This window comes from Macaca thibetana, chromosome 3, assembly GCF_024542745.1.
Source record: "Macaca thibetana thibetana isolate TM-01 chromosome 3, ASM2454274v1, whole genome shotgun sequence".
Classification (NCBI taxonomy): domain Eukaryota; kingdom Metazoa; phylum Chordata; class Mammalia; order Primates; family Cercopithecidae; genus Macaca; species Macaca thibetana.
Window position 1 is genome coordinate 154,478,886 of NC_065580.1, and position 13,519 is coordinate 154,492,404.

The 13,519-nt window shown below is 49.7% G+C and overlaps 3 protein-coding genes across 9 annotated transcripts in view; 1 reads left to right on the top strand and 2 right to left on the bottom strand.

Annotated features, from left to right (window-relative positions):
• The window catches only part of NDUFV3 (NADH:ubiquinone oxidoreductase subunit V3), a 379,957-nt gene that overhangs the window by 315,207 nt on the left and 51,231 nt on the right, over positions 1 to 13,519 (bottom strand). The gene's annotated exons all lie outside the window — the stretch shown is intronic.
• LOC126950660 (uncharacterized) overlaps positions 1 to 13,519 on the top strand; it is a 70,925-nt gene that overhangs the window by 50,938 nt on the left and 6,468 nt on the right. The gene's annotated exons all lie outside the window — the stretch shown is intronic.
• The window catches only part of SLC37A1 (solute carrier family 37 member 1), a 62,343-nt gene that overhangs the window by 1,783 nt on the left and 47,041 nt on the right, over positions 1 to 13,519 (bottom strand). The window contains exons 14-17 of the mRNA XM_050784445.1: positions 13,226 to 13,274; positions 12,048 to 12,121; positions 10,643 to 10,721; positions 4,633 to 4,730 (exon numbers count right to left, since the gene is read on the bottom strand). Of these exons, the coding sequence (XP_050640402.1) occupies positions 4,633 to 4,730; positions 10,643 to 10,721; positions 12,048 to 12,121; positions 13,226 to 13,274 (300 nt within the window). The remainder of the gene's footprint in view (positions 1 to 4,632; positions 4,731 to 10,642; positions 10,722 to 12,047; positions 12,122 to 13,225; positions 13,275 to 13,519) is intronic.

The window sequence follows — 13,519 nt, forward strand, 5'->3', positions numbered from 1 at the left end:
CCTGTGGGCAGGGCTGTCTGATGAGGGCCCATGAAGAACCAGGAGGTGCCCTGAAAACAAGGCTTTGGGGAAAGATGCAGCCTGAACCAGTTCTGGGGTCAAGTCATGTTTAGAATAAAATCAGTCCAATCATAAAATGTCCACAGTGGGAAAAAGAAAATAAAGACAAGAGGACCACAATGCTGGTGGCCCAGGGGGTGGACCCGCGAGTTTCTCAGGCGACTCTAAAGCCAGGTGAGCATCTCCTCTGACGCCAGTCCTGGGGTCTGAAGAGGCTGCCACAGGACAGCTGCAACCCACTGGGAGCCCCTCGGAGGCCAGGCCTGGCCGGGGGTCAGGGCTGTTCCACCAATATCGCTGCCTCAGCCTGAGCTCCTCTCCAGATCCAGGGCTTTAACTCTGTGCCTTTCACATGTTCGGGGGCTCAACATCAGCTTCCAAATCCAGACAAATGATTGTGCTATCCCCAATTTAACTAGTGTGTCTGCATTTTCCAGTGTGGATCCAGTCTCTCTCCCAGTGTGATATCAGCCCACAGGAGGGCTCTCCCTGGACGTGGCCCCTCACTCTTAGAGAGCCACAGATGCCCTCAGACCCAGGGTGGATCACTGGGCCAGGGGAGGCGGGGAAGGGGTGCTGGACGACGGTCTCGAGGGGCTGCTTAAAAACCAAACCCACGGCCCCACCCCCAAGCCTCAGGCCACAGCTCGAGAAGGCAGAAACTCTTCTCTTTTCTTAGATGCTTATGGTTTGAGTAGCAACTTAGAAGTCCCTCGTATGAGGTGAGTTCAAGCTGGAGAGAACAGGAGCCCCTTCTACAGATAAGATGCAACCAGCTGCTCTGCTTGGTACATGAAAGGTGTTTGCGATAATTAGTTGGTAAAGGTCGTGGGAACACGGCAGGTACCAACAATAGTGCTGGTGGCAAGAGCAAGGTTATTGTTAAATAAATCCATCTGTGTGTATCTGAACCGCTAGCTGCAATTACTGGCACAGGCTTGTTGTGTTTGAGCTGGTACCTTACCCACATCTATATCCTACCAAGTGTGATGTGTGAAAAGTGCTAGCCCGAAGAGACCTATGATTATGAAAAGCCGATCATTAAGACAGAGAAAAAAAGATGAAGAATGTAGTAGCAAGTGTTATCTGTAGGTATGGCATGAACTGTAAATAGTGACAGCTCTGAAGAACAGAGATCAGATTTCAAAACATGCCCGTGTGCTTGGCTCACACATGCAAGAATGACCAACAAGGAGGGGCCCTGCCAACTTCAGGAGCCCAGTGCGTACTGGAGACCTAAGGACTTTGGCTGTGTGCCCAGGCAGTCCTGCAGGCCCTGGAGCTGGCCATCAGTGTGCACGGTGAGGCAGGAAGCATGGTGTCCTCTGGCCCCCCAGGACACCTGCTTAGATCATGGAGGTTCTCAGCCTCAGACTTGGGAGGAAACACTTGTCTATTTTGGTGAAAAGATACCACAAAGCATGTTGATCAGGGAAGAGAAAAAGGTATGTCTATTTCTTAGGTTTGAAAGGCTCAACTCGAGCTCACCGGCCTACTGCACATCCTGGTTCAGTTTCTTCTCCACTACAACAAGACCCCATCTCCCAAGTGCTTCTGCTTTAGGTCTCTTTCTTCCAGTGCAACAAATCCACCCTCCTCTGGTTATTATTTACCTGTTGTGTACTTTCCCATTCTTTTACTTTCGTCTTTTCGGAATTCCAGTGTAGCAGGTGTGTTTCTTGTAAATAACCAGTGCCTGTATTTTTAAAAGCAACTTGACAGTCTCTGCTTCTAACTGATGAGTTTAGTCCATTTATAGTTACTGTGTTGCTGGTATGCTGGGATCATTTTCATCCATGTCGCTATGTATTTCTGTATTTACCCTGCTTTTCCTATGCTTCCCCTGACCCTAGGTTCTCTTGGATAAATCTTCATTTCCCTGTATTGCCTGGAAGGTTACACATTCTATTGCTATTGACTTGACAATGTAAGAACTGTGGTGTGCTGGAACTCTGATTGTCCTGCTTGTACTTTACATTTTCAGTATTTCAGTTCTTTTTTATATTGCCCAAATTAGTCGTCATTGCTGTTGTTTTAAACTAAGAGTCAGAAAGCTTCTTCTGTAAAGGTCTAGATAGTAAATATTTCAGGCTTTGCAGCCATATGGTCTCTGTTGCGCATTCTTTTGTTGATTTTTTTAAAGAAATCTTTAAAAATATAAACCATTCCCAGCTGGAGGATCATACAAAAATAGGCCACAGTTAGCTGGCCCCTATTTTATATGGTCAATACTTAGATTCATCCTTAGGAATATTGCTTTTTTGCTTGCATTTCTCCTTGCATCTCAGACTTTCCTTCTGGATCTATCTTCCTTCTTTAAATACACTGTTTAGCAATTTTTGCTGGGAGCATCTTTGGTTAAAAATGTTTTCACTTCACCCTTACTCTTGCATGCAAGTTTATCTAGGTACAGAATTCTAAGTCGTTTGATTCCTGAATCTAAGAATGTTTGTCTTTCATGTATCTGGAAAATTCTCAGCTATTTTCTCTTAAAATATTGCTTCAAACCCAGTCTATTATCTTCCTCTGGAATTACTTTCAGATAATATTAGGCCATCTCATTTGGTCCTCCATTTTATATTTCATTTCTCCTTAATATTTTCCATCTCTCTTTTTGTGCTGAATTCTGGATAATTTCTTCATGTCTATATTTCATTTCAGTAATCTCTTCAGCTGTATCTAATTTACTTTTCTAACCCATCCATTGAGTTTTTTTTTTTTTTCAGGCTAAAGATCACATTTTTCATTTCTATAACTCCTGTTTGGTTGTTTTTGAAGCCTGCTCTGTCTTTTCGATAGTGTCTTGTTCTTTCTTTCATGAGGTCAGTTCCTTTTCTTTACGTCATTAGTAACACTGCATATATTTATTTTTAGTTTATATAACTCTTTTATCTGCAGTTTTGGGGGAGTCCAATTCCACCATTTTTTATGTCTGTTACTGTCATTCAAAGTGGATTGCTTATGTTTCATAATTTTGTATTGTGAACTCATCTTTAGTAGGGTGAAGAAATCTAAGTAGGTTAGCTACAGAAATCCTGTGCTGCAGGGTTGAGATTTGTCCCTATTTGCTTCTGCATTATCACTGCCTAAGGACCAACTTTGTTCATTTTAAACATATTTATATGAGCTCAAAGATTAAAGCTGACTGTGGGGAGGTCTATGGCTAAAAATTTTCAAGGGATATTTTTTCCCTTAATCTGGCTAAGATGGGCAGATTCCCATTGTCTTCCTGTGCCAGTGTGCAGATATCATCTAATACACTCTTTCACTGCAAGCATGGCTCTTCAAGGGTCCTGGCTCTATGAGGAAGTCTCCAGTTCCAAATCCTCATCTTGTGCCAGCCTAACACCTTGTCTCTTACCCAGTGTGGGCACAACCACCCCAACCCCTTGACTCCTGAGCTTGTGTATTTATATTGCCTTTACAATTCTGGCTCCTGGGGAATTCCTTTACTTTCTTATGAGTTTGGCTATGCATCAAAACAATTTTCAATATATATTACTGAATATTTCTGAAGATGATATTTCAGATTCTCTGAACAGTTGTAATGACAGGAATTTTACTGCTACTTAGTGGAAATACATCTGGAGGCTTCACTAGAACATTTAGGCATTAAGAAAACCCACAGATGATCCAAAGAACAGCCATTTAAACCTAGTAAATTCATAGGTTGAGAGTTGGTATTTGATTTTGTATGTGGTGGGGAAGTTGAGTTTTATAATTTCCTGGAATTAAGATATAAGACTTTCATTTAGTTGAGTGAGTTGATATTTCTAAAATTCTCAACTCATTTTTATTGGGATCAGCCTAAGGTTTTGTCTGGTGAAGCAAGAGGAGAGGCATGACTGTGGGTCTGGGGACTTTGTGGCCAGGTGACTTGTAAAGATAAGTGTATGTGCCCCTCACAAGTGCACATCTGTATGACTGTGACATCATCACTGGTCTTCCCTACCCAGAGGAAAACCTCAAGCTTTCTCAACACAGGAGGGCACAGAAGCAGGAGCCCAGAGAAAAGGGGACAGAAGCCAGAAGGCGACTTGGTGTGTCTGCATTGACAGCCTCTTTGCCCCTTTATTCTCTCCCATCCCTTCAGGTGAAAGAAGTTGGGGCTGCTCCCGCCATCTGACAAGCATGGCTGCAGGAGGGACACCAGGACACTGATGACCAGTGGGAGGCCGGGCTCTGTATATCATCTGCTTTAATTCCCACAGCAGTCTTGTCACTGGGCACCATTATCATGCCCATTTTAAAGCTGTGGAGCAGAGGTTACGAAATCCGCCCAAGGCACACAAGTGACAATGACGGGCAGGATCCAGAGCCATGGAGCTCCATGCTCCTGGCCTCTGTGCCATCCCAACCAAGACTGCAGACCACAGACTGTCCTGCTTCTGTTTCTGATTTTTTCTAACCAGAGAGAGAAGGGGCTTTAGACTATGCATATTTAGAAAAGATGGGAAGACCCAAATCTGTCTGATAACTCAGGAATGCACGGGAGAAAGTTCCACCAGTGTTTGGCCACAACCACAGAGATCCGCATTCAAGGTGGATTAGACTAAAAATAGGCCGACTTACCAGTAAGGCACAGGCATCTGCAAACATCAGCATGTAAAACACATTGCTCCAGCCGGACGGGGAGAGGAGCCCAGCCAGCAGGGGGCCCAGGGCTGCTCCTGAAATCGGGCAAATGGACACACATGGTGCTGTTTAGAGAAAATCCCAGCACATGACCAGCAGTCACACAGAATGGGGCTCAACACCTCACTCACAATGAAAGGAACACATACGGAACTACACTACCTCATCCTGGCCTATCAGACTGGGAGCAGGTAAAAGGTCTAGTATAGGTTGAGCTTTCCAAATCTGAAAATCTGAAATCCCAAATGCTCCAGAATTCTTAACTTTTTGAGTGCTGACACTCAAAGGAAATGCTCACTGGGGCATTTCAGAATTGGGATTTGAGATGCTCAACCAGTATAATGCAAATATTCCACAATCTGAAAAAATAAAAAGACGTAACCACTTCTGGTCCCAAGCACTTCAGATAAGGATACTCCACCGGTACGCCTTACTACCGAGAAGGCAAAGCTGGCACAGCCTCTTCCCAGAACCATCCTAAAAATGGGTGTTGGCCTTGTAATGTTCGTTCTTTTCATCCAACACTCCCATGATGTTCCTGAATACACTGTAAGGAAATCTGAACTCAATGCACAATCTTAGATATTCTTATGCTATACAAATGTAACTGGGTAAAATTGGAATAAGATTTGTAGATACTAATACTCTTCAATGCTCACTTTCTAATTCTGACCATTGCACTGTGGTCTGTCATGGAATTCCTTGCTTTTAGGAAGTACATGCTGAATAGTTATGCGTAAAGGGGCAACATGTGTGCATTTTATTCAAGTGGTTCAGAAAAATTGTGCATGTGTGTGCATATATATGTGTGTAAACATACATGAGGGGTGCATGATGAACCACATGTACTAAAATGTCTGAACTCTTTGTACTATTTCTGCAACTTTCTCAAAGTCTGAAATTATGTCAAAATGTTTTTTTAAATGATGAAAACAAAATAAAGTATCCCCCTAAATGCCCAGGGGCTGCTGTTTAAGAATGTGTTCTGTAGCAGCTGGTGCATTTTACCAAGAGGGACTGAAATGAATCCTGATAACATGTAGGATGGCCTGTTTTGGTAGACGCATGGGAAAAAGCATGAAGAATTTCCACCAAGCTATGAACTGACATTCAATCTCTGAGAGAGAGAAGATAACCAGGGTATTTCATGCCTTAGACATTCGTTTTTTTCAAGTGTTCACAAAGTGCACTTACTATTTTATAATCCCAGGAGCAATTGTATGTTTTTTTTTTTAATTCTCAGAACTTCCAGGTAAACATGGTCGGCTACTCATGTGTTATCTCCACACCTCTCAAGCAACACGAACTGCACCATCACTGACTTTTAAAAATGATAAATCCTCCCACCGAAGGGCACGTGGTTTTGGAAGACAGACGTAGAAGGGCTGACAGCTAACACAGCCTCCAGTGTTCCCTGCTCCACTGAGCACCCTCAGAGGGAGATGGCACAGGGACACCTAGAGCAGAGTCAGGCCCAGCGGAGCACATGAGACAGGGGAGGGGAGGGCAAGGAAGGAGGAGGATGGGCGGGGGGGAAGGGGGTCAGCAAGAGAAAATGGGAGCATGGGTTGAGTCTTTTATCACAAACTGTTAGCTACATTCCCTCTGCCGCACCTCGGATCCCAGGTCTCTCTTCTCATCCTCGCTGATAGAGACTCCTGATGCCCCCGTGCAGGAGAGCGCAGCTTAACCTGTGGGGGCACTAAGCCCAGCTCAGGACAGGGATGCCACCTAACAGGCAACAGGGGATCTGGGGAAAGACACCAGCTTCCACTAAGCAGCCACCCATGGTCCCACGCCACGGCAAGGATGTTGGCAGCTGGACCCAGGCTCCCCTGGGCACTGAAGGAGTCTCTTCCTCCAGGTTCCACAGGGTCCCTCTGCCTGGAGACCAGCAGCCAGCACACTGTTCCCACAGAAAGACTTCAAACCGCTATGCAGGACTCCTTCTTCCATGGGAAGTGATGAAGGGGCAACCAAGGTCTGCCCTGTGTCTCGGGAATACCGCAACGCAAAAGCAAGCAAGCTGGCAGGAGGGAGCTTGGAGGAGAGGAACATTCCCAGGAGCTCACAGCACCCCCAGAGAGCCAACAGAAGACTACGTTGAACCTCATGACACTCCCATTTTTTTTGTGTGGCTGAAAACCTGTTACCAATTTCACATGATTCAATCTAACAAGAAATAAAACAGGATACCCTGAAAGGGCAGAGAAACATCAGTGAACACTGAAAATATGGCAGGAAAAGTAAAATGTTCGATACAAAGGTGGAAAATACAGTCAAGAATCTCCTTGAGAAAGTATAAGAAAGAACAGGGAGATGGGCAGGAAGGGAAAGAAAGGAAAGTTGAAGGATTAATCCAGAAAAGCCTACATCTACATATGTTTTCCAGAACGAAAAAACAACTCAGAAAATGGTAGGAAAACTTATCAAACGAATAGGGGCCCAATTCCCCTAAAGCGAAGGGCAGGTGTTTCCAGACTGAAGGGGCCACCAGGTGCCCAGGACGGTGGATGAAGAAAGGCTCCAGGCGTAAGGAAGGGAACCTGGAGATTTCTAAGAGAAAAAAGAGAAGGTCAGAAAGCAAGGGCTGGGGTCAGAATAATGGGGGCTGGAAGACGGGGGTTCTGAAGAGAAGGTGTTTCCACGTCTGCATTGCCTCAGGCGAGAGCAGAATCCAGACACCACTGTGCACTTGTAAGCTTGCAGAACGCACCTCCCCTAACTCCGGAAGCTACTAAGAGACAGTTTCCACCACAGGAGGGGTAAACAGGGGTCTAGACTGCTAGGGCTGTGTTGAGGGCAAGAGAGGAGGGGGACTCCCAGCACCGTGGTGACAGGTGCTCTGGGGCAAAGCTGCGCAGTGGGCGGAGTGAGGCTGATGGTGTGAGGAAAGGGGTGGGGCGGGGCAGGATGCCGACCACAGTGCAGGGAAGGAAGAACTTTGTCGGAAATGTGGAAAAGAGGAAGAGAGGAGATGTGTTTACTCACCCAGGAAAAAACAAGATGTTTCTATTGAGGGTGCATAATTAAAGTTTCTTTCTTGGCTGGAAAGTGAAGGGCAGGGGTGTGGCCAGTATAACTGAGGGGGAGGAGGGTGGGCAATGTCAGGGTGGGAGGGAGCCAGGCCCCCTCTTCCGTAAGAGGAGCACAGCTGAGATGTTAAGAGGATGAACCAAGAAACATGAACATACACAGGTAAGCAGAGAGAGGCAGCCGAAATTGCTGCTTCTAGACAGACAGGGCTGGGGAGGGGACGGAACGCCACTGTACAACATAATAAGTTTGTAGGACTGTCTGGCTTCTAAGGTACATTATGTTTTACTTTGATACATAAAAATTAACTTGAAAAAATGCAGTGCTCTATTTAATTGCTCTGCATGAAATGCACAGAAACGGCAACCTTTGCGATTCTAAGGACTGCAGACGCCCCAGGCGCACACCGTGTCAACCGACCATATGGCACTTGGGAGAAGGCAGGGGTGACTTACAATTAGTCATGCTTCGCCTCCACCCGAGTCAGTGCCAAGGAATGGACGGTGACACTAAGTAAGCATGCGGGCAGCTCCCTCGGGAAGGGCCGTGGCTGACATGGTGGCCTTCCCACTGGAGCCTGTACTTTGTCTCGCTGGGCAGCACTCAAGGAATAATGGAAGGAATAATGACTGAGGCGTGGTGGTGGGGGTGGGCAGGCCTGAGTGCCATTTCCATGGTGACCATTTACTGAGCAGGCAGCAGGCACTGATGGGCGGTAGCGCCTGGAGGAATTGGGTCCTGGTCCCGCCTCTGGTGTAACATAGCAGCCATCAAGGTGGGCACAGCAGCTCCATGGACAGTCAGGACTTGGTGCAGGTTAACGGAAGGCCAGAGGGGGTCCGGTGTGCGTGCCACCTTCCTTGTGAGTGGGCCAAAGGCATTCAGAACTGCGCCTCCCTTCCACCCACTCAGGGGCAGTGGCGGGCAGTGGCCTCTGTTCACAGAGGCAGAGTCCCTACCCATAGCCACAGACTTCTGCTTCCCTCTCATTTTGAGAAGAATATGAAGAAAAATGTGTTTCTTCACCTAGTTCATGATTTCCCTCTTTTTTTACACTGATGCTCTGCTTTAAAGCAGCAGTCGGGGTTTTGCCAGTGGAGTGCCAAGTCAGCTTTTAGAACAGGGTTTCACAGCAGAGTCAGACCGAATCGCAGGCCGCAGGCCGCAGGCCACTGGGGCACAAGGCCAAGAGAAGGCCGCGCAGTCACAACGTCAATCAGAACTGAGCTCAGCCCTGCAGTCCCCCGACTTCCTACTGAGATGCCCAAGAGAGATCAGAGGGGTGACCACCGCCACCACCCAATACACTCAAAGCCCCTCTGGATCCAGTGAAATGAAGGAACCAACATTAAGGGCAGAGACAAGCCTGGTCTGGTCTCACTTTGGTGAACAGCAAAAGCCAAAGCGTGGCTTTCTGAGCAACGGCCACCCTACCCACTGCTTCTCAGAACAAGGCAGTGGGTCACATGAAGCCAGCCCTGCCCCAGAAACAGCAGCAGCAGCAGCGTGGAGCTGGGGTTCCCGCCAGCCAGGGGTGGGTGGGGCGCCTGGGGCCTGTCTGGCCTGGCTCCTCACTGTGCACTTAGCGGCGTGGGCCCTGGCTGTGATTCTAACTGGGAGCAGCCTGTTCAATTCAAAAACCCAAGCAAATCCCATCCTCCTGGAGCTTCCGTTCCAGTGGTGGGAGACAGAGGAGACCAAGCAGAGGAGCGCACCAAATCCCACTGCGGATGGGGAGAGTGCTCCAGAGAACAGACCAGGGAGAGGCGGCCTGGCGGCCGGGCCAGAAGGGTTCCCGCGTTCTCAGCAGGGTGGTCCCAGGAGGTCTCGCTGACAGGATGACATCTGAGCAAAGACTCAAGGCATGAGGGAGTGTGGCACGAGGTCACCTCTGGGGACCTTCCCAGACACAGGGCATGGCCAGAGCAAAGAGCCCGCACAGGGGCCAGCCTGGCCTCTGGAGGAGCAGCAGAGAGGCCATGCGGTGGGAGGGCTTTGCATTCTGCCATCACTGAGACAGCAGTGGACACCCAGAAACGTGCTGTGGTTTCCAGCCTGCTGACACCAAGGCCACGGGCAGCCAAGAGCAACATCGGCTCTCTGCACGAGCCCGCGGGAAGGCTCCAGCGCCAGGTTCTGGCTGACCTGGGTTTACCGAGCCACCTTCGTCTAGCAAACACTGGGTTTTACTGCTTTGAGAACCCCACGCAGCAAGTGACTCACCAGGTTGGCACCCCAGGTCATTAGCTGTGAGAGCCACACCTGGCAGCCCCCCGTCACCTCCCACATGTAGGGAGGACCCTCCTGATCTTCACCTGGCAGGTGTGGCAGCTCCTGATCTTCACCCGCCAGCACAGCCACTGCGTGTGCTGCCCGTACAAGGGCTCAGGGAAGGCCATGGCCGTGCTGTCGGGCTGCACGTGGGCGAGGAGACCGGTGCTCTGCCAGTTCCCACCTGCCTGCTCCCTAAGGGAATGGGTTGCTTATTCTGCCACCTTTTTGAATTCCAGAATATGCCACTGAATTCTCTTCAAGAGCTTCGACGATGCCAGTAACACTCAGAACCCTGTATGCTTTTGGACCAATTAGTTTTTCTGTAATTTAAAAAGACTCTGACTTTCTTGAGATGAAGGCAATAAATAATGAGTGGACCTGAGTTAGCCCACGGGCTGTAGTCTGCCAACCCTGCCTCGGGTGAAAACCTGGACACACACAGCGAGTCGCACACGCATCTCCCTGAAGCCACCCAGGCATGCACGACCGTGTCCCCTGCTATCCACTCGTGCTGTAAGAAGCCGGCCCACCCGATGTTAGCGGTGCAGTTGGAACCCTAGGTACCTGTTCACAAGCATGTGACAGTGTGATTTCCACTAAGACACCAAACCTCCCAGAGCCAAAACTCTCTGCGCACCTACAGAGCCAGTCCCGTCGATGATGGCGGTCACGGTGGACAGGGCGTGTGCGTTGCCTTTCAGACTTTTATGAGTCCCCTAGAAGAGAGGAAAAACAGATGTGGAGCTTGTCTCCATAGCATGAGAAGTAAACCTAAGCCTCTGTATGACCATTTACTCGAACTGCTCTGCAAAACAACTCAGTGTGAGGTATTTCCCATTATTTAAACTCCACCGCAAGTTTGCCTTGGAGAGTTAAAACTTCAAGGGTTTTTAAGAGTCAAAAATCATCAGAAATGTTTGGTTCTAGTTACAAGAACCTTAGGATTCTCTTCAAATAAAAAAACATTTGTTCAGCACAGTCCTGCTCCTCCCTGAGGCCCCAGAGCAGCCAGCGTGAGGTGTGAAGATGTGTGACACGCGCCCCTGCCCTGAGCTGCACCGGCCTTCTTTCCCAGCACCCGCCTTCCTTCCCAGCCACGTCCACATGTCTGCTGGATTCCTCAACAGCCAGGGCCTTCCTGGGACCCCTGTCAGATGTCTCTGCAGGACCTGAAATTCAACCTGATTGATAGCAAACGCCAGGGGAAGAAGGGAGGAGGGGAGAGCCGAGAAACCAAGGCCGGCACGGGTCCTCGGTGAGCAGTCGCCAGGAGCTCTGGTTTTGAAAATGTTGCATAGATAACGGGCAAAAAGCACAAATTGAGGACAATAGGAGGGGGAAAAGATCAGGGGAAACAATGCCTGAAAGCCTAAAACTATAAAAATGAACCAGCATTCAAAAAAATAAATGCTTGTATATGCATGTAATACGTATATAAAATAAAGAACAGAACACACAATATGAAAATCATCCAGAACCTGTGTATTTTGAAGTCTAAAAAATAAGTGAAAGTCTCTCCTCTGCCTCTATCCCATGAAGGCCGACCACTGCTAATGGTCTGATGTGGATCCTTCCAGAACTTTCCATGCCCATGCAGACACAAGTCTGCATGCTCACACACACTCAGGCAGTTTCAGGACACGCCCAACACAAAGGTGACCAAGGCGGGGCGTGGTACCTGGATGAGGAGGGCCGAATCCCCCAGCGCCTCTTCCCGGCCCGGCCCCTCTCTCTCTGCAGAGGTCTCCAGGACAGGACCCCTCCCCTGCCCCCTTGGAGTGAAAAGGTGCCTGAGTCATGAGGATGGTGCCCAAGAGCCTTTTGTTGTGCTGAGCGGTGAGTTTCGCGCCAACCTGCCTGTGATTCTAGAAGCGTGAGGAGGGGGGCAGGTGCAGGAAGGCTGGAGACCACAGATGTAGGTGAGCTGCCAAAAACGTGCTTCTGCAAATACGGTTTTACTAACGGTAATGGAGGCCACTTTTGTCATGAATGGCAAATGGCGGGGTGCCCACAGGGCCAGCGTCTCTCCCAGCTCTACTCACCAGGTCGGCAGAGACGGCGGTGGTGATGAGCGCGTAGGGCCCACTGACCAGGGCTCCGCTGAGCAGCAGCATGGCTGTGGGAGGCAGAGGGGCAGAGAATGGAAGCGCGTCCTCCGGAGAGCCCCACATGCATGGGAGCCGCCCGAGGTGGGCGCCTGGGGAGCACAGGGAGGGGGTACAGCAGAAACAGCTTCCTCTAAACTTGTCTAGTAAGGCGCTAAAGCAAATCATACCCTCCCTAAGACTCAGGCTCATTCACCCTTGAAGGGCAGCAGCTGCCGCCACGAGGGAGCGAGCACAGGCCGGACCCTGGGCCTGACCCGGGCCTGGGCTGGCCCCTGCTTCATCTGCGGCAGAAAGGCCTGCCTCTCGTGACCCACAGCTGCTGTGGTGCTCGCTGAGGGCAGACTCCCACCCTCTCCCTGGACCACGTGGCTTCCTAAACTCTCCTCTAGGCTCACACTCAGGTGAGGAAGCTTTTGGCCTGAGGGGTCACAGGAAACTCCGCTTCCTCTCCTGGGGGCAAGCTGCCTTTTGGATAATGTTTAAAGGGACCACACACATCCCCACTGCTGGCTCGTTAGGACAGAAAGCATACTTTTAAGTGCTGGAGGCATAATTTGATAGCATGGCCTGCAGGGTGTTCAAGATAGTCCTCCAAGGTTATGCAACCACTCCTGGAGGGCAGCTGGCAAAGCTGGGAGGTGGCGGCTGGGGGGGCCACTGGCTGTGGCTCCCAGCCGGACCCTGCTCAGGTCACACTGCCAGGTTCCTGGCTACCTGACGCGGCCCAAGGGCTAGACTGGGTTGCTCTCACCACCAGGGGTGCAGGTTGCAGGTCGCAGGCTGCTGCAGCCCCGCTGAGGCCTCAGGAGGGGCTGACCTCAAGGTCACCTCTGGCTTCTCCACTGAGTACCCAGGGCCACTGCCCCAGACCAGGCTCACACTCTCCCGGCTCACACTGAAACCCGCAGACTGGCAAGCCTTGTGCTGGGGAGAGGAGACTCTGGCCTCTCCAGATGGCTTCACCCAAAGGAGGACATGGGACAATTTTAGCCACACCATGTGCTCCAGTTAAACCAACTCAATGCACCTGTTGATTTTAATATTTCATCTTGCCAGTTGTGTGAACTTTAAAAACGTATGTGAAAGAAAAGCAGGAAGGCCTCCATACTCACCGATGGTGGCCTCGAGCCCCATCTTGCTGATGGTGGAGAAGATGTACAGCTGTGGACATCAAGACACAAGGTCAAAGCTATGGCTGGCTGCAGGCAGCACGAGATGGCTGGAAACCTACTTCTCAAAAGCCCGGCGGGTGATTCTCAGGCAGCCATCCCAAGAGTGGAAACCCCTGAAAAAGAGTGACGGCCACGCCCCCTCCCATCTCAGGCATTGGGCCTTGTCCCCACCACGAGGGCTTTGGACCAAGCACTCCGGGCGACCTGGGGAAATCTGCAGGGTGCTCCCACTCT